Source organism: Melanotaenia boesemani, chromosome 6, assembly GCF_017639745.1.
Source record: "Melanotaenia boesemani isolate fMelBoe1 chromosome 6, fMelBoe1.pri, whole genome shotgun sequence".
Taxonomy (NCBI): Eukaryota; Metazoa; Chordata; class Actinopteri; order Atheriniformes; family Melanotaeniidae; genus Melanotaenia; species Melanotaenia boesemani.
In genome coordinates, this window is record NC_055687.1 from 5,152,990 (window position 1) to 5,175,201 (window position 22,212).

Genomic DNA, 22,212 nt, shown 5'->3' on the forward strand with positions numbered 1-22,212 from the left:
ATGGATTTACATACATACATGCATACATACATACATACATACATACATACATACATACATACATACATACATGCATGCATACATGCATACATACATACATGCATACATGCATATATACATACATGCATACATGCATACATGCATACAGGCATACATACATACATTCAACTAAGTACATATATACATACATGCATACAGGCATACATACATACATTCAACTAAGTACATATATACATACATGCATACAGGCATACATACATACATACATACATTCAACTAAGTACATAAATACATACATATATACATTCATACATGCATACATGCATAAAAACATAAATAAATGTATATATATATATATATGTATATATATATACATACATACGAACATACATACATAGAAACAACTATGTACATACATACATACATGCACAGAACTATGTACATTATAGATAGATAGATAGACAACTATCTCACCTTCAAGAAAACACTAAAAGAGTGGTTAAAAACAAACCAGTCCTGTACTCATGTGTAACTAACATCCTGTTTACCTCTTATTACTAACACTGTGTTTAATGTTTATTGTAACTATTGTAAATATGAGATGTTTGTCAATGTTTGTTCAATGTGCCTGCCTTAGGACAACAGATGCAATTTAGCTTTTGTGGCTAATTTTGGCATATTTACTGTGAAGCTTTTGCTCATATGTTGATTAATATGCATTGTCCTAAATAAATTAAAAGATAGATAGATAGATAGATAGATAGATAGATAGATAGATAGATAGATAGATAGATAGATAGATAGATAGATAGATAGATAGATAGATAGACAGATAGACAGATAGAGAGATAGATATTCAAATCAAATCAAATCAAATTTTATTTATAAAGCGCTTTTCATGCAAAGGCAACACAAAGTGCTTTACATAGTATAAATGCATATTAAAATGAAAAAAAAGAAAATCACAGAACAAAAACAATAAGCCCTTTACACACCCAGTTATGTGACAGATTATATATATATAACGAGAAAGATTCTCGTTATAACGAGATAAATACATCTAGTTAAAACGTGATTTATATCTCGTTATAACGAGAATCTATCTCGTTATAACGAGAAACTGCTTCGATATTTTTTTCATGGCTGTGGCAGCTGGACGCTTCCGTATTGATGTCTTTAACTATTTCTAAATATCTGTAATGTCTTTGTTTTATGTAAAGCACTTTGAATTGTCCTGTACATCAAATGTGCTATACAAATAAAGTGCCTTGCCTGGCCTTACATATGAACATACATAAATGCATTTATAAATACAAATATATACATAACCATATATATACATACATTCATACATAAATTCGTACATACATGTACATACAACTATGTACCAACATATTTACCTATATACATTCATACACACACACAACTATGTATATATATATGTATAGTGTCTCACATAAGTAAGTACACCCCTCACATTTTTGCAAATATTTTTGTATCTTTTCATAAGACACAATGGAAATGAAACTTGGACATATAGAATATCAACGTTTAGTTTCCATAGGTTAATATTCTGTATAACGACGTTTAATTCATATGGTGTTATCTGATGAAAAGATATGCTAAAATATTTGCAAAAATGTGAGGGGTGCACTTACTTATGTGAGATACTGTATATATATATATATATATATATACACACACATACATACATATTCACACACACATTATATATATATAAACTATTTATCAACTGTTGGCAGAGACTGGAGAAATGAGGCTCACTTACTTACACTTACTTACGCATACAAGCACACAATCACAGACATGCCTCACCTCCTCCATTGGACCCTTCCCCCGTCCCTCCACTCCCAGGCAGTGGATGCACCTGCTGCAATGACAATAAAGTTTCATTTATTCATTCATTTATATATTTATTTAAATGCAGGACTTTATTAAACCAACTGGCAGCTGATCTGTTGACTCAGACTTTCAGGCGTATTGGCTGAACCGCCTAGAGACCAGTTCCTGGTTGCCATCCTGTTTGGGGAGAGTAATGTGAGCAAGTCACTAAACACACTAATGTGTGTTCCCCTGTGAGTAGTAGTGAATGCAGCCATCCAGCCCAGCATGGTGCTGCACTGTTTGCATAAGGAGTGTGTTTTCTGGAGCACATACACATTCTCCTCTGACATCAGCAAGACATTTTACTCACTGGATATTTTCTCTTCTTCAGACGATTCTCTGTAAACCCTAGAGATGGTTGTGTGTGAGAATCCCTGTAAATATTCAGACCAATAACCATGCCACATTCAGAGTCACTTAGATCCCTTTTCTTCTTCATTCTGATGCTCAGTTTGAACTTCAGCAAGTTGTCTTTACCATGTCTCCATGCTGTCATGTGATTGGCTGATTAGATATGTGTTAACAAGCAGGTAAAGATGTGGAGCTGATAAAGTGGATGGTTAGTGTACCGTTACTCTGACTTCTACTGCATCAAGAGACTTTGTTTTTGACATGAAATAGTGTTTAAACGTATTTTCAAATAGTTACATCTGCTCCAACAAGCCAAGCAAATCCCCCTCAGCTGCTAGTAGTAACAATGGCAGCACGTTAACCTGCATCTGTGGGTTTCACTGTGAGCCATGTTCCTGAGTCCATGCAGGGATTTCCAGCAGAGAATCACCTGCTGCCTGAGGACCCACAGATCATTAGAATCCAGTATGTACCTTCATTCTTGTACCTTTACACACAGAGATTCCTCCTGATGGTCTGAATCTTTGTTTAAAACCGTAGAAGTGTGTGGTATCCAAAGAACCTTCTGTTCATCTTTCCATCTGAGAGACTCTCCCTCTCTGAAAAGCTCCCTTTATACCCAGTCATGTTACTGACATGCTGCCATTTAAACATCTGAGTTGTCAAATGATCCTCCAGTTCTTACATTTGTTGCTCCTGTTCCAACTTATTACAGACACGTTGCTGCCATCAGATTCTAAATGCGCTCCTATTTTCCATGAAATGGTAAAATGTCGGTTTCAGCATCTGAAATGTTGTTTAACCAGTGAAACAGCAGATTATTGCTCAATAATTAAAAAGAAAACAGTAAACGGTGACGTTCCAGGACATTTCCGGTCTTTATGTCAAACTCACCACAAGTTACAGATTTACAAACATATTAACACCAAACACAATGTACATGACGGGCTGCCCGGACAGAGAGCAGCGCAGGTTGAAAGGAAGAATTTACTGTCTTAGATTAATAAATGACATCGTTAGTGGGTTTACTGACATCTGATCCGTCTGGGCTGTAACCAGCGTCAGACTGCATCTCAGCTGGAGACGTGACGTGAAGCAGCTACCAAACATGCAAAATTCAAATCAGGAATTTTCTAAACTCATTTACTCAGGAACAAAAGTACGAAGAGTAAAACAATGACAATATGTCCTTCCTTCATTTTTACCAGTGAAGAGTGGAGCAAGATAAATCCACCGAGCCAGATGTAGAACTCTGCAGAACTAAAGCAAAGTGCTCAGTTTTTATTAAGCTGCTGATTTTATCTGTGAGACATGCAGAGCGTCAGCATTTTAGATTAATATTTGCATTAAATCACCAAAGATAAAGAACTATTGCTGCTGTATTTTCTACTTCTTACTGTGACTCCAGACTTCGTGCTGGAGTTACAGCCTCACTTTTCACCTTCATACAAATAACTTATAAAATACAAGAAAAGAAAGAAGTTAGTGAACAATGAACAGTGCAGTTCTGGTTTCTTTTAACGAGCGGTTACAGAAAGGCTCCGGGGTTGGATCGAGGATCTTTGAGGTTTCTGTATTTGTGCGTGAGCCAAACTCCAAGGATCTGAAATCGATGAGAAACAAGCAGGTGTCAGTTTTCCAAACGGAGAAGAAAGAAGCAGCCTTTTCTCACCACGTTCCACATTTTTACAAGCCACGGTGTGGTTGCCATGGCGATCACTGACCTCTGTGAAGCTGAAGAAGAGCCCGATGCCGCCCACAAACTGCAGCACCTCCCTGGCGTAGCTCTGCAGGGTGTGTGAACAGGTGTCGCAGGATGGCGGGTTGCTGAAGCATTGCTGAGAGACAACACGGGAGTTACAGGAGAATATCAGGCCAGAGCAAGAGAGAAAAAACAGTTGTACTCACAGCAGGACAGGAGCTGTTGTGGTTAACATAAGAGAAGCCGCAGCAGTTGAGCGTCTTCTCCACGTCCTGCTGCATGGCCTCAGATTTGTTCCATCCAGCCTCCAGCAGCTGGTTCTAGACATTAAAAACAAAAAAAGGGTCTAAATGTAAAGACTAAAAACACTCTGGCTGCATCCATCCTCCCGAACTCTCATCATCTCATATGTCGTTTTAGATAAAGACTGAGGCTAGTTTAGGTTTCTTTATATTATTTATTATTCAACTTTTATTACTGATGATGATTTTCTGTCTGGACTCCTTAAAAAAACAAAAAAAGGTGGTACATTTTCAGATCTTTATGCAGATAAACACTCAGCCATTTATCAGGTCCACCTTCCAGTACCGGGTCGGACCCCTTTTTCATCCTCGGTGTCATAGATTCAACAAGGCGTTGGAAACATTCCTCAGAGAATTTGCTCCACAAGTGTTTGATAAAAGTGGCTGGAGAGTGTTACTTTAAAGTGTCACTCCCCACTACCCCTTGTGGTGAAGTGTACTTAATAATAAATTTCCCCTAAAAATGAGAAAACTACTTGAACGTCCAGTAATTACGGCTGTAAAATGTTTCTTCTCGTTATAACAGTCGGACATAATTTGAAGTCCTTCAGGCTGCAGATGGAGACCATTAAGTAGAGTCTGCCTCCCACTAATCTGAAAGTTAGTAACTTCATCCTAAACTCCTCAGGTCCTAATGCTGAAGTGCCCTTGAGCAAGATACTGAATCTCTAACTGCAACATGTGTTTGTTCACAAAACACTCAAATTAATGTGCCTTATAATAAAATATGGAGCAGTTATTAGCTGCTTTAGAAAAAAAATGATTTACTCTTTGATTTAAATAAACTAAGAACAAGTTTACAAAAGTATTTTTTATCTTTAGTACAAGCGTTCATCCTCCAGTGTTCACGTCCACCTACCTGCTGGTCTTTATTCAGAGCCAGACATGCACAGGAGATGGAGAACTGCAACACGAACACTACGAAGAGGATCATCATGTACTGGACAGAGTTCAGGATGTTTTCCCAGTTCACATGATCAACCTGCACTTGAAGAAAAATTCTTCCCAAAAAACAATCTGCAGTGAACAAAGGATACGAAGAAGAGAAGGACCTGGTGGTGCTTCAGGGCTCCGCACAGCCCCACGAAGGCAACCAGCAGCAGGAAGGAGCCCACCCCGATGACCCCCGCCACCACACTGATGCTGGAGACCAGGCCGAACCACTTCCCCCAGGCTGCCACCCCAATCAGCAGCAGACTCACCATCTGAAGAGGAACACATCCACAAACTCTGAGTTACATAAAAAAACAAAGAAACTTGGCTGAAGTTACATTGATGAGACAAACGTGTTTAAAGTGCAGATATCAGATATTTTGTCTTCCTCATCCTAAAACCGTGTCTTCTTATTCTGCAGAAGTCCTGTTCTTCTCACCAGCTCTGTTGCTGGAGCCAGTGTTGCCAGATCTTGTGACAGAAACAAACCATGTGACCTGTTAAAACCAGTCCAAAAAAGCAGCTGGATTCTTAAAAAATAAGCCCAGCAAACCTGGAGGCTGTGGAAACGAAGAAGTTCACTGTAAACCAAGCTGCACTGGATCATAAAGATCTCAGAGTTCCCCAGCAGATTGCCTCACTCTCAGACTGCAGATTTACTTTGCTGTGGATGTAAAAGTAGAATGGGAGGCAGAACATTCAGTTATCAGAACCAGCTCCCACTTTGGCTTCGGGAAGCAGACCCAGCTCCCGTTTTGGCTTCAAGAAGCAGACCCAACTCCAGGTTTGGCTTCAAGAAACAGACCCAGCTCCCGCATTGGCTACGGGAAGCAGACCCAACTCCAGGTTTGGCTTCAAGAAACAGACCCAGCTCCCGCATTGGCTACGGGAAGCAGACCCAGCTCCCGTTTTGGCTTCGGGAAACAGACCCAGCTCCCGTTTTGGCTTCAAGAAGCAGACCCAGCTCCCGGTTTGGCTTTTGGGAAGCAGAGTGAGTGTAAGGCTGAAATCTGGCCCATTTATCAGAATCTAGCCTCTGATGAAAACACAGTTACTGTCCATCTATTACAGCAGGTTGTCGACGACTGTGGTCGATGCATTTTCCCTCTTCTTTTAATTTACTTATAAGTAATTAACTTGGCTCATGTTTATTAACTGCATATAGGTTTACTCCTCATATAGAAATAAAACCAAACTTCTAAAATAAAAGATTAAATCTTAAAAACAGCTTCTAAACTGATCTTTAGGGTTTATTGGACGCCTCATCAAACACAGTCCTGGCTCATGTTCAGGTTCTGTCTGCAACCTGTGGCTCTCCAGTCCTTCCTCACTGGTTCCAGAGGAAAACAGAGTAATTCTGCAGGGACAGATTCCTGCATGTGCTGGTTTCCAGTTTTTCTTAATTTGCCCACAGATAGTTACCAATTGTTACCAATAATTTGCAAAAAGTATAATAATGCCATGATCTCAATGTTGAATCACTTTAATAAGCTTGACAGTGTTTTTTAAATAGTGTTTCATTTCTTTACCAAATATTGATTGTCCTGAATGTTTTAAGATCTGTGAAATATAAAAAAATGAGAGATGCAGTGAGGTCAGTTTTAGTTTAAATAAAAATGTTTAAAATCAGGTTATTTTGATCAGTTCACTTAAAGCTGTAGTTAAGTTATATTAAGTTAAAACGTTTCAAATGTAATAGCTCCCATCAACCAGTAGTTCAGATGGCAGTGAGTATGTTGTGATTGGATTATGATGGGGCTCCTTGCCTAATATTCTCCCTGCAGGGGTCCCTAACTTTACAAAGTTTGAGAACTCCTGCTTTAAAGACACAGATCAAGCAAACTCAGCTACTGCTGCGGATTTTAAAAGGTAACTCAGGAGAAAGTAAGGCTGTTCACAAATGAAGAATACATGAAAGAATTACTCGTTAAAATATTGGAGCATCTATTCATGGATTTAAAAAAACGTGAAATTATTGGCAGAATTAGACACGTTTCTCTCTTCGCAAATCAAGGACAGACAGTAAAGTAACCATCACGACTCAGCAAACCGTTTCTGCTCGATAGGTGCGCAGGTTCGGCATTTTCCCGTCATGACAACAAAAGCAATAAAACGTCAACAGTTTTGTTTATTATTAAACAGGGTTTGCGGCTCTAAACTGTGTTTATTTGGTGGTAAAAGAGCCAGTCAGCGTTTCAGCTCTAAACTCTTTAAATTCATCTCCCCTCACAGAAATGTTCAGAAGTCACGAGGCCTCTGTGTCCTGTTTTCAGCCCTGACGTCTTCATGGCTGTTTGGTCTGACTGGATGGCTTAACAGGGCTGATAATTAATTACTGGTATCTTCTGTGGATGTTGAAGCCTCTTTTGATAAGAATGTAACTTGATTTTTTCCTGCTATCTTTACAATCTAAGACTTGGTTCATTTGCACTGAGTCGCTTACGTTCATGAGAACAGCTTCTTTACTCTGTTAGGTTTATTTACATGGTACATTTATACAGCCAACGCCTCCAAAGTGCTTTACACAAACCAATACAGTAACAAGACACAGGAACAACAGTCGGAATGAACTCCAGACCTTTTACCTGCTTAACTGATAAAAAATAAATAAAATGCTGAGGAGTCCATCGTCCGTGCAGTGGTGTATTTATTGACACCAAAGTCCACTAAAGACGAGTTAAATGAAGTGGAAAGTGACACAGAGGGAGACAGAACAGGAAATTTGTTGCTGGCTGCACTGAGGAAGTGAAGGCCACTAATAAAGCTGTAGATGATGCTTCGACTCCATATGGAAAAAAAATTAAAGAACTCCCCCTAATAAAACATTTCAAAGCAGTTTCTTTATGCTTTCACGTGGTTAAAAGTCTTTTCTTCTTCTGTAAAAGTGATAAAAACGAAGGATAAAATCATTTTAACTCCATGTAAACTTTCAGTTTCTACATCAACACGTTAGTTTAGTTTAAACTTGGATCGGTTTATATTTAAATTAGAGATAACTTAATGTAAAAAAGCCTTTAATCTACGATGTATGAACACTATGAAACGAAACAATGCAATCAGGGACTGATCACTGACAGCTGCCACCTGATCCGGCGAGGAGACGTTTTCATTTTTTTCTGTTTCATCAACAAACAAGAGCCAGGCCATCTTCCACCTCCTTCCTCTTATAAAAACAGAAGCGTATCTTACTTACAACATAGAGGATATTGAGCGCAGAAAGTGCGTTCTTGGTGCAAACAAACCCCCCGCAGACCATGGTCGCTCTGTCCGGACCCTCTCCTCAGATAGCCGGGTTAGAAGTGCTCCTGCGGCTCGCTGCGTGACTCCGCTCCGGTGCTCTGTGGGTCCTCTGCAGGTGGAGACCAGCCCGCTTCCTGCACTGAGACTGCGCGCTGTTACGTATGACTCGTTTCTTACTCCGCATGCAGGTGATTAGCTGGAGGAAAGTCAGTTCCCACGAACCCGGAAAGGAAAAAAAAAATAAACTCAGAGGGAGTTAATGATCATCCAGCAGCAGGAACCACATCTGCTCCCCGTAGTTTTATCTAACATGGCTTTAATGAACAGCAGCACAGGTGGAGTCAGCTCTGTTCCACATAATGTTCCATAAACTGAGTCAGCAGATCGTCGTCAGGTAGAAAACACCTGCTCATTTTCTGTAAGAACAGGAAAAGTATTTCACCTCCCTCTCGAGGCCACGTCACAAAGCACGAATATATATGATTATTTTATACATGTAGCCTAAATATGTTTTCATTTATATGTATATAAAAATATAAACAAATAAAACCCCTTAAAACGCTGCTAGACCTGCTAGAGTGTTATTATATTGTCAACAATTTCTGAGGAGCAGTAGTGTGTAGCTCTGTGGGGTAAACTGTCATGGGTAGCTTTACCCTTTAGGTGCAGTTTTCCAGGCATTTATATCCCATCCAGGAGGTTTACAATCCAGCCACAAAATGTCGTGTTTATTCAGAGATTATATGGTAAATCTACAACCAGTGATATTGAGCTCCACATCCACAAGTGCTTGGCTGATATTTCTCTCCTTCAGTATACCAGTTATTACTGTATTGCATGGTTGGAAATCCTGATTAGTCACCTTTATAACCAGATAGACCTTGTAAGAATGAGGCTTCTGTGGAATTAGCAACACAGCTAAACGTTGGGTAAAAATGTGGCACAATACCCTGCTAGTAAATAAGAGCCTGAAGGAACCATTTAAATGCTTTCCTTCCCAAGTTTTCTGTTATGTATCAACACAACACTGTTTCATCCCTTGACTTAGGAGCCTTTCCTGTTTAAAAGATTTAATATATTATTTTTAAGTGGTTCAACAACCACTGGAGAATTATTGATCAAGACCACTTTAAAAGATTACATCAAAATCTGACAGATGGGAAGCAAATTATTTACAAAATGAAGGTTGGAGCAAAAACATCTCCACAGAAAATGTATAAAATCTGACTGGATAGTCTGAAAATAAAACACCTACTATAATCACATTTTCCACAAACATAACAAATCTGCTAATTACAACTATTCAGTTTTATTATTTTAATAGATGAAACACTGAAAAAAATCATTACATTACATTACAAATATCTATTGAAAACAATCGTGTCATAATCAAAAATCATAACCCCCCTGATTCCTTCAGGGTCTTAAATGTGGAATAAAAATTACCTCATGAATTGATCGTCTTTCTACATATTTCTTATTGTGTGAACAGTGGTTCTTTCACTCAGTGTCGATCAGACAACAAACTTTGTCCCTGTTGGACTAAATTACAGAAATCCTGCAGTCCTTAAAGTGGTTTTAATCAAAAGAACTGATCTGGAACTTTAAACTATTTAATACAAAGCTGATAAAATTTTCTTATTATGACAATTTCAGGATTTTAAGAGTTTCATTTGGTCAAAAGAAAATGGAAAACAGGATCATTTTCTTAGCTTTCTTTTATAGGGATAAATTCTGCTGCCAGTCAGGAGAAATCAGCAAGTTTGAAACTAAGAGAAAAGAAGTTGGGTCTCCTTTAACTAGCGAAGCAAATCTGAAAAGGGTTTTAAAAGTAGTTAAAAAGAAGTGTGAACCAGACTTGTTTCTATTACCAGGTTTAAAGCAAAAAAACTGAGCGGCAAGTCACCAGGGAGCTGGTGGTATATACCACATTGCTGTTGTTTATAGTTCATTATAAGAAGTAGTTGTCCACACGCAAAGAAATCTTGAGATGGACATTCACAAGAGGTAAATGGAGTCAGTTCTTCATGAATTTATTTAATCCTCAAAGTGATCAAAGGAGCAAAGAAGAAGCTACTGAATGGTTGAACTGACACGTTTTATGTCTCTGAGAATGAATGTTATCATGACTGCCTCCACCATCACCATGTTTAAATGGACATCAGAACTCGGAGGTAAACTCTGAACTCAGCACTGCCCTCTAGTGGAGGTATTGGCTAACAGCATGCAAATTCTTTCATGTAAACAGAATGCCAAGGAGGAAAGACATCAGAAATGATCATAGAGAAAAAGTTGTTGCTGCCTATCAGTCTGGGAAGGGATATAAGTTCATTTATAAACAATCCTGGAGGGATAAAGATTAACAAGAAGAAAACATGCCAGACAGCTGCCAATCGTCCCAGGTGTGGACGTCCCATCAAGATCAGGCCAAGGTCAGACCGTGTAATGCTCAGAGAAACTGCAGAAACTTAAGAGCTACTTCTCAGACTCTCCAGGCCTCAGTTAGCATGTTAAATGTTAAGGCTAATTTATGCTCCCTTATTATATGTAAATAGGTACGTCCATTTCAAACATCACTGCCCACATACTCTCATGAGTCCCTTAAGTTAGCATGGTTGTTAGCCAATACATCCACCAGAGGGCAGTGCAGTCGCACATCAGCTATACTGCTCGTCACTGCCACTGCAGGTTTCAGTAAAGGATGTAGAAGACAGACAAATTGATCCCTAGCTGTCTTAGGCGTAGAGAATAAATGAGTCTTAAAAAACATGGCGGCAGTGCTACATCTAAACAAACCAGAAAACTTCAGGAACGATGTTCTTTAGACAGATCAGACCAAAGTGGAGATGTTTGATCAGAATGAACAAAAAAGCAAACACATCAGCACCAACACTTCATAGCAACTGTCACGTAGCACGGTGGTGGAGGGATGATGATGTGGGCTTGTTCTGCAGTCACTGAGTCAAGAGTCAAATGTGAAGCTATCTGTCACAACTAAAGCTGTGTAATACAGAAACTATAAGAGTTCCCTTTATATCGTCAAATGTGTTTATATATAGAAATAGAAATTGTTGTGCACAGTCTTGTTTTTTTAAGTACAAGTGTCAAAACCTGTGATGATTCCAACAGAAAGTTACTGAGGTTACCCTAAAATCTCACATAAAACTACAAAATAAAGAAAGCCGTGTTTGATCCATAATTTCTCGGCTCTAGTTATACCAACTGGTGTAATTTACAACGATGGGAAGCATCAAGTCACATTTAGTGTAAAGTATAACTTGTAAGGATTGTACTTTTATGGAATAAGCTGTGTTTAGCTGTGTTGCTCATTCCACAGGAGCCTGATTCTTGCGAGTTGTAAAGGTGACTCATCAGGTTTTCAACCATCTATAATTAAACACCAGCTGGTATAACTGAAGGGGAAAGTAGATCTGGAGTCAGCAATATTTTAAAATTTATACAAAAATCTGTAGAAAAGCTAGATAATGAGTAAGAATCTAATCAAGAACAATCTGGTAACTAATGCTATTCTACTATTCTACAGTCATTTAGCAGACGCTTGAATCCAAAGCAACTTACATCTGAGAGTAAGAACAACACAAGCAAGAATTCAAACAAGATGGGACATCATAATTAAGTGTTAGTCAGACTGCTGTGAGTCCAGTTGGACTCCCTCTGCCCTTTCCCTTTCCCTAAAATAGTCCTTTGTCTGGACAAATCTTTCTAACTCATTCTGAGTAAAAGAGTTAAGCTAAGTGCGGAAATGCTCCTTTAACAGCTGAGTCTTTAGCTTGCTTTTAAAAGTGGATAAGGACTCTGCAGATCGGACGGAGTTTGGTAGATGGTTCCACCACCGGGGAACAACAGAGGAGAAGAGTCTAGCTACTGATGCGGTGCCACGTTGTGGTGGGAGCACTAGGCGTCTTTCACTGGCAGAGCGTAGCTGTGGAGAGGGAGTGTAGCTCTGGATTAAGGAGTGAAGGTAGACCGGAGCCGTTTGGGTTATTGTTTTGTAAGCCAGAAGCAGAGCTTTGAATTTGATGCGTGCTGCAGCTGGAAGCCAGTGGAGAGCGATTAGCAGCGGAGGGACATGAGCTCTTTTGGGCTGGTTGAAGACCAGACATGCTGCTGTGTTCTGGATCATCTGCAGAGGTTTAACTGAGCATGCAGGCAGCCCAGCCAGTAAGGAGTTGCAGTAGTCAATGCGTGAAATGACCAGGGCCTGGACCAGGAGCTGTGTCGTGTGTTCAGTCAGGTAGGGTCTGATCCTCCTGATGTTGTAGAGAGCAAATCAGCAAGATTTTCTTTCTGCTTTGCCCTGAGCAGTAAACAGAGTGTGTGACCTGTGTCATGGCCTAAAACTGTAGTAAGATTGTAGAGAGAATGTGCAATGACAATGTAAACAATAAACCAAAACCCAGACAGAAACTCAAGCAGTAACTCACCTAAACTGACTGAACCATCCACGACTGAAAATGCTTGTTCTGCTGAAGTTAAACAAATTCTGTCTTTGATACGGGATTTTTAATGTGTTGTCAATAAGTACTTACTAACTTACAACTTACTTCCCGATTTGTTCTTAGCCAGAGTTTTTTAGCCAATTTAAACTTTTCTTAAACATAATAGAGTTGCCCAGGAGTAACTTACCTTTTAAAGGTGGAGGAAGATTTTTGTAATGTAGTGGAGAAGAATTTTTCTCATCCATTTCTAAAAACTGAGAAACAAGTTGAAAGACACAACTTTGTGCAGAAACTTGAAACTTAAAAACATGTGTAAGAGATGATCTTGTACTTCATAAAACTTGGAAGTTTTTTTCTTTTGCAGCAAGTGTGTCAACACTGTTGAGAAAGAAAAGTTAACACATTTTAACATGAAGTCAACATTAGACCATGTCACATTTATTCCTGGAGGATAAACTCTAATACAGAGCTTTTATCTGATGACACACTGTGGGTAGACACAGATGGGCTACCTGGTGACCACGATGCACACCAACTCACCCCTCCCATCCCCCCTAGCCCATTCTCCACTGATGCCCCCTTAACCCTAACCCATCCCTCATACCATACCCCAGACCTAGCCTCGATCACAACCACATGCACACAGACACATCCACCTCACCCCCTCACACATACAACCACACTCCCCCCTTTTCCTCCTTCACCCTCTGACCTCCTGCCCCCGGCAGCACCCAAAAAACAAGTCTCTACAAAGTCTGCAGCAATGGCAGCCAGTGCCCCAGGATACCCCAGACAGTACCCAATCACCACACATCATGGATACTACTACTACTACTACTACTACTACTCCTACTGCTTCTATATTAAATAAAAGCAAGAAACCCGATCAGCTGATCACCGACAGCAGTCATGAATCACGGAACAACTTGAGAGGAGAGGGAGGAAGCAGCCGCTGCCCAGAGACGACCAGAGACCCACTAGAGCAGACACGTTTCTGCAAAAACGTAGGATAAGTAAAAAATAAATAAATAAAAATAAAATAAGTGTAGAAAAAGTGCAGATGTGGAACCCTCTCTCCAGGAAAAGAGTTGGTGTTAAAACACCCTCATTATCCACAGGGCGGCGTCCATGGGTTGCTCCATTAATGTTGTGTTTAATGGTTTTGTGGCACAACTTGACTCTTACTCTTCACAGACCCAGCCTACTCGGCCTACAACTCAACTTCCTCTCTAAATGCTCTCTCTCTCTCTAAATGTGAAGCTGGGCTTTGCATCAACAGACCTCTTACAACTTTGCTTCAGAATCTTTGCATTGATCTTGTCACCTTCAACATTATCCACCGATCCAACATTTTCTATTTTCTGGCCCAGAGTGTGGCTGTGACCGGCCTTAGAATGAGGGCCTCATAGCAGGCTGATACTTTATCCTGGTACTGTGTACCGCCACTGATTCTTTTAGTGTGTCACAGTACCGGCTTACTTTCACCCCTGGACGCATGACACAAGTAAATACAATCCTATACTACACTTTGTGTTTTTGAGAAGCTACAGCAGGTTGGAGAAAACCACTTGGGTGCCTTTTTAGGTGCAATAAAAATAAAAAATAAAAAAGAGAAGACTTCATTCTCAGCACACCATGCTGCTTTTATCAGATTTATAATATCTTACACTTCCGTCCATCTGTCCTTTGCTGTTATGTCGACTCAGGTCCAGTTTGAGCAGGGACGCACCAAAAAAAAGGTCATGTAAAAAGACCGGTCTTCGATGAGGATAGATAGGTCAACTTTTAAACTTTTTATTGAGTGCATTTGCAGTATAAAGCATAAAATAATGCTTTATTTTCTGATTAATCTTCCCAACCTGTGTTGTTTCTCTCTTTTTCCTTTGTGTTCTGTTTTCTCTTTTGTTTGTCAAGACTTGATTTTCTTTATCTATGTCTTTTATTTCTTTACACTAAAACAAGGAGAAAAAAATGTGAAGTTTATTTCACTGGCCCGACCCACTGGAGACCAGACTGTTAAGTATGTGGTCCCTGAACTAAAATGGAAAGTGATACCCCTCGTTTAGAGGGCACTGGGCTGAAAAATGATTGCACAGGGAGTAAAATGTTTAAAAAACATTAAGAACCACATGTCTAAACTGCACGGTGGTGTGGTGGTTAACCGTGGCCTCAGAGAAAGAAGGTCGTTGGTTCATGGGTTCACTCCGGGTACGCCGGTTTCCTCCACACACATGCATGTTAGATTAGTGGTTCAGTCTAAATTCTCCCTAGGAGTGAGTGCTTGTTTGTCTCTCTGTGTCGAACCTGTGATGGACTGGAGACAGACCTGTCCAGGTGTTCCTGCCTCTCACCTGCTGATTGCTGGGTTAGGCTCCAGCTTCCCTGCAACCCTTGTTTGGCTGAAGCGGTACAGGTATTGGATAGATGGTCTAAACTGAAGGGGAGGGTAGATAGTTTTTTTAAGATAGATTTCAGTTAGTTTCTTCTTCTTTTGTCCAGTTTCTGCTTCCATGCTGAGATGTGCCAGGTTTTCAGGTCTTCACCTTGTTGCTGCTAAAATTCTATTTTCTGTCAAACTGTCTGATCTTTGCTGTTTTTTTAAAGAAATGATGTGTCTTTGTGACAGGCGGCTAATAACAAAGAGCCTAAAGATCCAGTTTAAACTGCTTTTTGTCTGTCAGGGGTCGACACAACTCTGCTTCATCCTTCAGTTGGGGGCCTTTTTTCTGCCTGAATGATTCTTGGGTCAGTATGAAGTGGCTTAACAAAAATTACTCCCCTGAAAATGGTCAGGTACTAGGAGTGGACTCCAAGTCAATCCAACTTTATTTACAGTTTATAAAGCAGTGGGTGGCCAGCTCACGTCTATGATAACTAGCCAATTACAATCGCTTGCGGGAGACTGTGTATTGTACTAGGCAGTTTCCTGGCCTAAGAAGATAAAATGTGATCACATCCATTGCTCGGGCTCAGCAGGATGATCTGTCCTCTGAGCCCAGCGCCACATTGCTTTACCTGTGACCTGAATTAGAATAAATCTTTGCTGAATTATTAAGAGATCCTCTCTTGTCTTTTTGTTCTCGAGCTTCCTGACTGTTGTTTGTACTTATGCACCAAACAGCAGTTCAGAGTACCCATCCTTTTTGGAGTCCTTGGAGGGGGTGTTGGAAAGGACTCCCTCCAAGGACTCCCTCGTTCTGCTGGGGGACTTTAATGCCCACGTGGGCAATGACAGCGAGACCTGGAGGGGCGTGATTGGGAGGACCACTGATCTAAATCTGATTGGTGTTTTGTTGTTGGACTTCTGTGCTCATCATGGATTGTCCATAACAAACACCTTGTTCAGGCATTAGAGTGTCCACATGTGCACTTGGCACCAGGACACTCTAGGCCGCAGTTCGATGATCAACTTTGTAATCGTATCGTCAGATTTGCGGCCGCATGTTCTGGACACTCGGGTGAAGAGAGGGGCGGAGCTGTCAACTGATCACCACCTGGTGGTGAGCCGAGGTGTTGAGGGGATCCGGTTTGGTGGCCTCAGGATTGGGTCTCTGCTCTTTGTGGATGATGTAATTCTGCTGGCTTCATCGGGCCGTGATCTTCAGCTCTCACTGGAGCTATTTGCACCCAAGTATAAAGCAGCTGGGATGAGAATCAGTACCTTCAAATCCGAGACCATGGTCCTCTTGTAGAAAAATTACAAAGAGTCTGGAATGAGTAAAAGTATAAAAAAGTTTATTACAGGAGAAGTATTGAATACAGAATTACATGCAAGTAATGAGAGTGGTTGTCCCGACTCGCGTGAAGTCGAGAGAGACTCTGGGGAGGCAAGAGGAAAAACAATAGATATACATTTCTGTAGAAAGAATCCTCCTTTTCTGAAGACCTTGGGTGAACACATAACTCCAAGAGCTGGCGTCAAAACAACCTCGCTAAGTTGTATCTCCACTAGAACCAGTCTGACTAAGGGTCTGGGGCAGGACCAGATAAAGGTCATCTTACCCTTGTAGTGAACTTTTAACAGAGCATGTATATGAAGAGAATAAACCTTAAAAGTGAATAAAAGCATGATGAGTAAAAATATACAATGTAAAAAAGTGTAATATAGTAACAATCAGTGTAAATACAATTTATAAACGAATATAGTAAAGGAAGTAATTATAGGTGTGATTATAATATTATATAGAGAGCATAATAAGTAAAATTTCTTCCACAATCCTCAGCCGGAAAAGGGTGGATTCCTTTCTCTGGGTCAGGAATGAGGTCCTGCCCCAAGTGGAGGAGCTCAAGTGTCTCGGGGTCTTGTTCACAAGTGAGGGAAGGATAGAACGGGAGATGGACAGGTGGATCGGTGCAGTGTCTACAGTGATGCGGACTCTGCATCGGTCTGTCGTGGTAAAGAAGCAGCTGAGCCAAAAGGCAAAGCTCTAGATTTACCGGTCAATCTACATTATTACCCTTACCTATGGTCATGAGCTGTGGGTAGTGACCAAAAGAACAAGAATGCGAATACAAGCGCCCAAAATGAGTTTTCTCCGCAGAGTAGCCAGGCTGTGCCTTAGGGATAGGGTGAGAAGCTTGGTGATCCCAGAGGGGCTCAGAGTAGAGTCAATGCTCCTCCACATCGAGCATCGGGCATCTGGTCAGGATGCCTCCTGGACGCTTCCTTAGTGAGGTGTTACAGGCACATCCCACCGGAAGGAGGCCTCAGGGAAGACCCAGGACACGCTGTACGGACAACATCTCTGTCTTTCAAATAAAACTGTGTTTTCTAAACAGCATCGATACATATTTGTTGCAAAGGTTTTATTGTCCAGAACTGATGATTCAGAAAGTTATGTTGTAAGGTAACATGAAGAGGAAGAATACAAACACACTGTTATCTAATTGGACCTTATCAGGACTTTGTCATCCTCACAGATGAATTTGTTCAGAAATTTATTCGTTCTTGAGTCCCAGCTCTGTGTGGTATTGGTTCCAGGTATCATCAGTCCATAAAGCTCAGTGTATAAATTTCTCCAGTACCTTAAAAAACAAAAAAACAAAAAAACATGAACATCAGTACATGTAACAACAGCCATCCTCAGAAAGATGATTTACTTTTACCAGGTTGTATCACCATGACAACTAATGACTTAATTAACTCTGACAACGAAGCTCTTTCAATAGGAGGCACTACACTGATTTTCAACCTTAATTAATTTATTTAATCAATCTCAGAGTTTTATTATATTTATAATTGATTAATTAAATCTGTAACATTATTATTGTTATTATTATTATTATTTAACCCCACCTTTTGTACGATCCAAGTCTTTGCATTTAGTATTTTAGAAAATGTCCCAACTTCTTTGATTGAAAGTTTGATAAAAGTAAGAACAAAGAGAAAAATGTAAAAAGAAGTGATTTCTTACCCAAGTGTGTCCTCATGTCCATCAATCCAGACCCACTTGTTGTCAGTGTTCTGCAGCCCCATCCAGTATCCGTGATGTATGTCAAAGTAGAACTTAGTATTTTGACTGACGAATTCCTGTAATTCATGTTGTTGCAGATAATTAGAACAATTCATTTAAGATGCATCAATTCTGATCAAATCTTTTTCTTTTAAAAGTGCATTTTGTGCATTAGTGCATTAAATTAGGAAGTGATTTTGCAGTGTTTGTGTGAAAGTTCACCTGTTCCTGCAGGTTATCAATAACAACCAGATCTGCAGCTTTATCTTTACAGTACTGTCGGCTGTCATTCCATGTCTTCCAAGGACTGTCTTCATAAAACAGGTAGCACTTTTCCTGGTACTGAATCCAGCCTTTCCGACACGGCTGACACTCTGTGTTCATGAAATGAGCAGAGAAATATAAAATGATGTTGTTGAATATTGTAAACTTTTTAAGATTTCATTTAAATTTGATGTTTTAGTGTTAAAGGGTAAGATTTTACACACTTCCAAAGCTCTGTGTTAACTTCATTAATATCTGCTTTCTTTAGATAATTATTTTTTTTATTTCACTTCACATGATCTTTTTTGTAAACATGAAATAACTGATCAATTTAAAGTTTTATCTATTAAAATATGATGAAGAAACAGCTGTTGCTGCCTATCAGTCTGGGAAGGGATATAAGTTCATTTATAAACAATCCTGGAGGGATAAAGATTAACAAGAAGAAAACGTGCCAGACAGCTGCCAATAGTCCCAGGTGTGGACGTCCCACCAAGATCAGGCCAAGGTCAGACCGTGTAATGCTCAGAGAAACTGCAGAAACTTAAGAGCTACTTCTCAGACTCTCCAGGCCTCAGTTAGCATGTTAAATGTTAGAAAGAGACTGAAAGCTTGTTTGGAAGGGTTGCAGGAGAACGTCTTTTCTCTCTTAAGGCTAATTTATGCTCCCTTATTATATGTAAATAGGTACGTCCATTTCAGACATCACTGCCCACATACTCTCATGCGTCCCTTAAGTTAGCATGGTTGTTAGCCAATACATCCACCAGAGGGCAGTGCAGTCGCACATCAGCTATACTGCTCATCACTGCCCCTGCAGGTTTCAGTAAAGGATGTAGAAGACAGACAAATTGATCCCTAGCTGTCTTAGGCGTAGAGAATAAATGAGTCTTAAAAAACATGGCGGCAGTGCTACATCTAAACAAACCAGAAAACTTCAGGAACGATGTTCTTTAGACAGATCAGACCAAAGTGGAGATGTTTGATCAGAATGAACAAAAAAGCAAACACATCAGCACCAACACTTCATAACAACTGTCACATAGCACGGTGGTGGAGGGATGATGATGTGGGCTTGTTCTGCAGTCATTGAGTCAACCATTAACTCCTCTGGACACCAAAGTTTTCTAGAGTCCAATGTGAAGCTATCTGTCACAACTAAAGCTTGGCTGAAACTGTCTCATGCAACATGACGGTGACCACAAACACATCAGCAGATCTACAACAGGATGGCTGCAAAAGGAAAGAATCACGGAGTTGACATGATCCAGTCAAAGTTCAGATCTTAACCTGACTGAAATGCTGTAGTGGGACCTTCAGAGAGCTGGGCTGGATTTAATTTTTCCCACACAGATTGTGCAGCATTCCTGGGTGCTATTCAGAATTAAAACTGTTCAGATCACATCAGAGGTCAACGTTGTTCAGTTCTCACTTTTGTCGGGGCAGAAGTCATTAACTGGAAAGTTGCTGAATTTCAGGATAACTTCCTGTGTCCACTTGAGATCATCTCTGTCTGTCTTGACCTGCTCAGTCTGGTTCTCTAAGATCCTCATCTTCAGCATCATCTCACTGAGGTTTGCATCCTGATTGGACATGATCACACCAACTATGAATGAGAGGAGACAGCAGATCAGTCATTTATTTATTCCTTTCTGCTAATTATAAATATTTTCTGATTGTTGGATATTTGTTCTAATTGGATAATCTATTGTCCTGCATGTGTATTAGTACTGGAGATGCTAACAACTAGCAGCTGTAGGCTGGTGACCCACTTAATTGGAAACTCCAACTGCAGTCCAAAGAGATGCTAGCATTAGCATTGGAAAGGCTAACAGATAGTTTGCTGAATGTGATGGAAAGTTCTGAATTAATGTTAATAAGAAACTCACTGCGGATGATGATGATGATGATGATGCTCACCACCAGAAGACCACACAGTATCCCCAGAAACAGCAGCAGGAGACAAAATCGAGGGGGTCTGTCTGTTTTACCACCTGCTTATGAGGAGAAAACTGTCATCAGCAGCTTTATTGTATTTATTTGAAGGTTTCCAGTCATTTTAAGTTGCAGCATGTTGTGCAGTAACGGCAGAATAATGGAAAATGACCTGAAGCAACATGGTTACTGCAGTAAAACAACTAAATACAGAAACCATAAGAGTTCCCTTTATATCATCAAATGTGTTTATATATAGAAATAGAAATTGTTGTGCACAGTCTTGTTTTTTTAAGTACAAGTGTGAAAACCTGTGATGATTCCAACAGAAGGTTACTGAGGTTACCCTAAAATCTCACATAAAACTACAAAATAAGGAAAGCCGTGTTTGATCCAAAAACAAACAAACAAACGAACAAACAAACAAAAAAAAAAAAAAAAAGAAAAAAAAAAAACAGAAAAAAGGATTTCTGTTTTTGGTTGATGAGTGAAAATAATAAAACCTCTTTGGTACAGGAGTAATGATGTGGCAAAGCAAGAAAAAAGTGACCAAGGCACTCGTGAGTTCAAAAATGAAAAAACCTTCATTAAAAGTGGCTAATACATGGACAAAGTTAAAAATGCACTAGTGATTGCGACACACTGCCTTCATCAGGGTGACAAATCCATAAGATAAGCCGTGTTTGGTCCATAATTTCTCAACTCTAGTTATACCAACTGGTGTAATTTACAACGATGGGAAGGATGACTGGTCGCATTTTGTGTAAAGTATAAATAGTAAGGATTGTACCTCTATGGAAAAAGCTGTGTTTAGCTGTGTTGCTCATTCCACAGAAGCCTGATTCTTACGAGTTATACCTCATTGTAAAGGTGACTCACCAGGTTTCCAACCATCTATGATAAAAACCAGCTGGTATAAATGAAGGGGAAAATAGATCAGGAGTCAACATTTTAAATTTTACACCAAAATGTGTAGAAATGCCAGATAATGAGTAAAAAATACTCAGGAACAATCTGGTAACTAACGCATTGTTAATAAGTACCTACTAGCTTGCAACTTACTCTCTGATTTGTTCTTAGCTTGTTTTTTAGCCACTTTACACATTTTATTAAACATAGAGTTGTCCAGGAGTAACTTACCCTTTAAAGGTGGAGGAAGATTTTCATAAACCTCCTCATCCATCATTAAAACCTGAGAAACAAGCAGAAAAACACAACTTTGTGCAGAAACTTGAAACCCAAGAACCCAAGAAGTTTTTTTCTTTGCAGGAAGCGCGTCAGCACTGTTGAGAAAGAAGTTAACACATTCTAGCATGAAGTCAACATTTGCTGGTTTTGGTAAAGCATTTCAAACTGAAGCATTTATGCAGCACAGAGTAGACACAGATAATCTTTTTTTTTTTTACCTTGTCCGATGGTCTGTATTTGCACACATTTACAGACCATAATAAGAGTGTAAAATTGTACTCAGGAAATGAGATGCTGATCTGCAAATTATTAAAAAAAAACTCAAATTCCTGTTCGGGTCAGCTACAACACGCTTGAGTGACGGCATAGAGGTGGGGGTGAGGGTGGGGGTGGTTCTGTTCTGTTACGTTCCGGAAACGCATTTTTCCGTGTGCTAGTGTGGCGTTGAATAACTTCCCTTACAAAGAATATTCACTCTG

At 39.9% G+C, this 22,212-nt stretch overlaps 2 protein-coding genes across 2 annotated transcripts; both read right to left on the minus strand.

Moving 5' to 3' along the window:
* Nucleotides 1–3,115: 3,115 nt before the first annotated feature.
* Nucleotides 3,116–8,704, minus strand: LOC121641015 (tetraspanin-13-like). The gene is made up of 6 exons (XM_041986861.1): nucleotides 8,387–8,704; nucleotides 5,298–5,465; nucleotides 5,120–5,200; nucleotides 4,165–4,278; nucleotides 3,981–4,094; nucleotides 3,116–3,859 (listed from the first exon to the last, which is right to left on the minus strand). The coding sequence occupies exons 1-6, from the start codon at nucleotides 8,447–8,449 to the stop codon at nucleotides 3,785–3,787; spliced, it is 615 nt and encodes a 204-aa protein (XP_041842795.1). The 5' UTR covers nucleotides 8,450–8,704; the 3' UTR covers nucleotides 3,116–3,784.
* Nucleotides 8,705–17,776: 9,072 nt separating this feature from the next.
* On the minus strand, nucleotides 17,777–21,769 carry LOC121641346 (C-type lectin domain family 12 member B-like). The gene is made up of 6 exons (XM_041987433.1): nucleotides 21,686–21,769; nucleotides 20,500–20,604; nucleotides 20,043–20,216; nucleotides 18,569–18,720; nucleotides 18,308–18,423; nucleotides 17,777–17,918 (listed from the first exon to the last, which is right to left on the minus strand). The coding sequence occupies exons 1-6, from the start codon at nucleotides 21,729–21,731 to the stop codon at nucleotides 17,777–17,779; spliced, it is 735 nt and encodes a 244-aa protein (XP_041843367.1). The 5' UTR covers nucleotides 21,732–21,769.
* Nucleotides 21,770–22,212: the final 443 nt, after the last annotated feature.

Excerpts from the sequence above, each read along its gene's own strand:
- LOC121641015 (XM_041986861.1), bottom strand. The coding sequence starts at position 8,449 with ATGGTCTGCGGGGGGTTTGTTTGCACCAAGAACGCACTTTCTGCGCTC. Across the intron at positions 5,201-5,297 it reads ACCAGGTCCTTCTCTTCTTC|TACATGATGATCCTCTTCGT; the intron begins GTATCCTTTGTT and ends AACTCTGTCCAG. Across the intron at positions 3,860-3,980 it reads TCTTCTTCAGCTTCACAGAG|ATCCTTGGAGTTTGGCTCAC; the intron begins GTCAGTGATCGC and ends CATCGATTTCAG.
- LOC121641346 (XM_041987433.1), bottom strand. The coding sequence starts at position 21,731 with ATGATGGATGAGGAGGTTTATGAAAATCTTCCTCCACCTTTAAAGG. Across the intron at positions 18,424-18,568 it reads TTGATAACCTGCAGGAACAG|GAATTCGTCAGTCAAAATAC; the intron begins GTGAACTTTCAC and ends CATGAATTACAG. Across the intron at positions 17,919-18,307 it reads GGACATGAGGACACACTTGG|GTACTGGAGAAATTTATACA; the intron begins GTAAGAAATCAC and ends TTGTTTTTTAAG.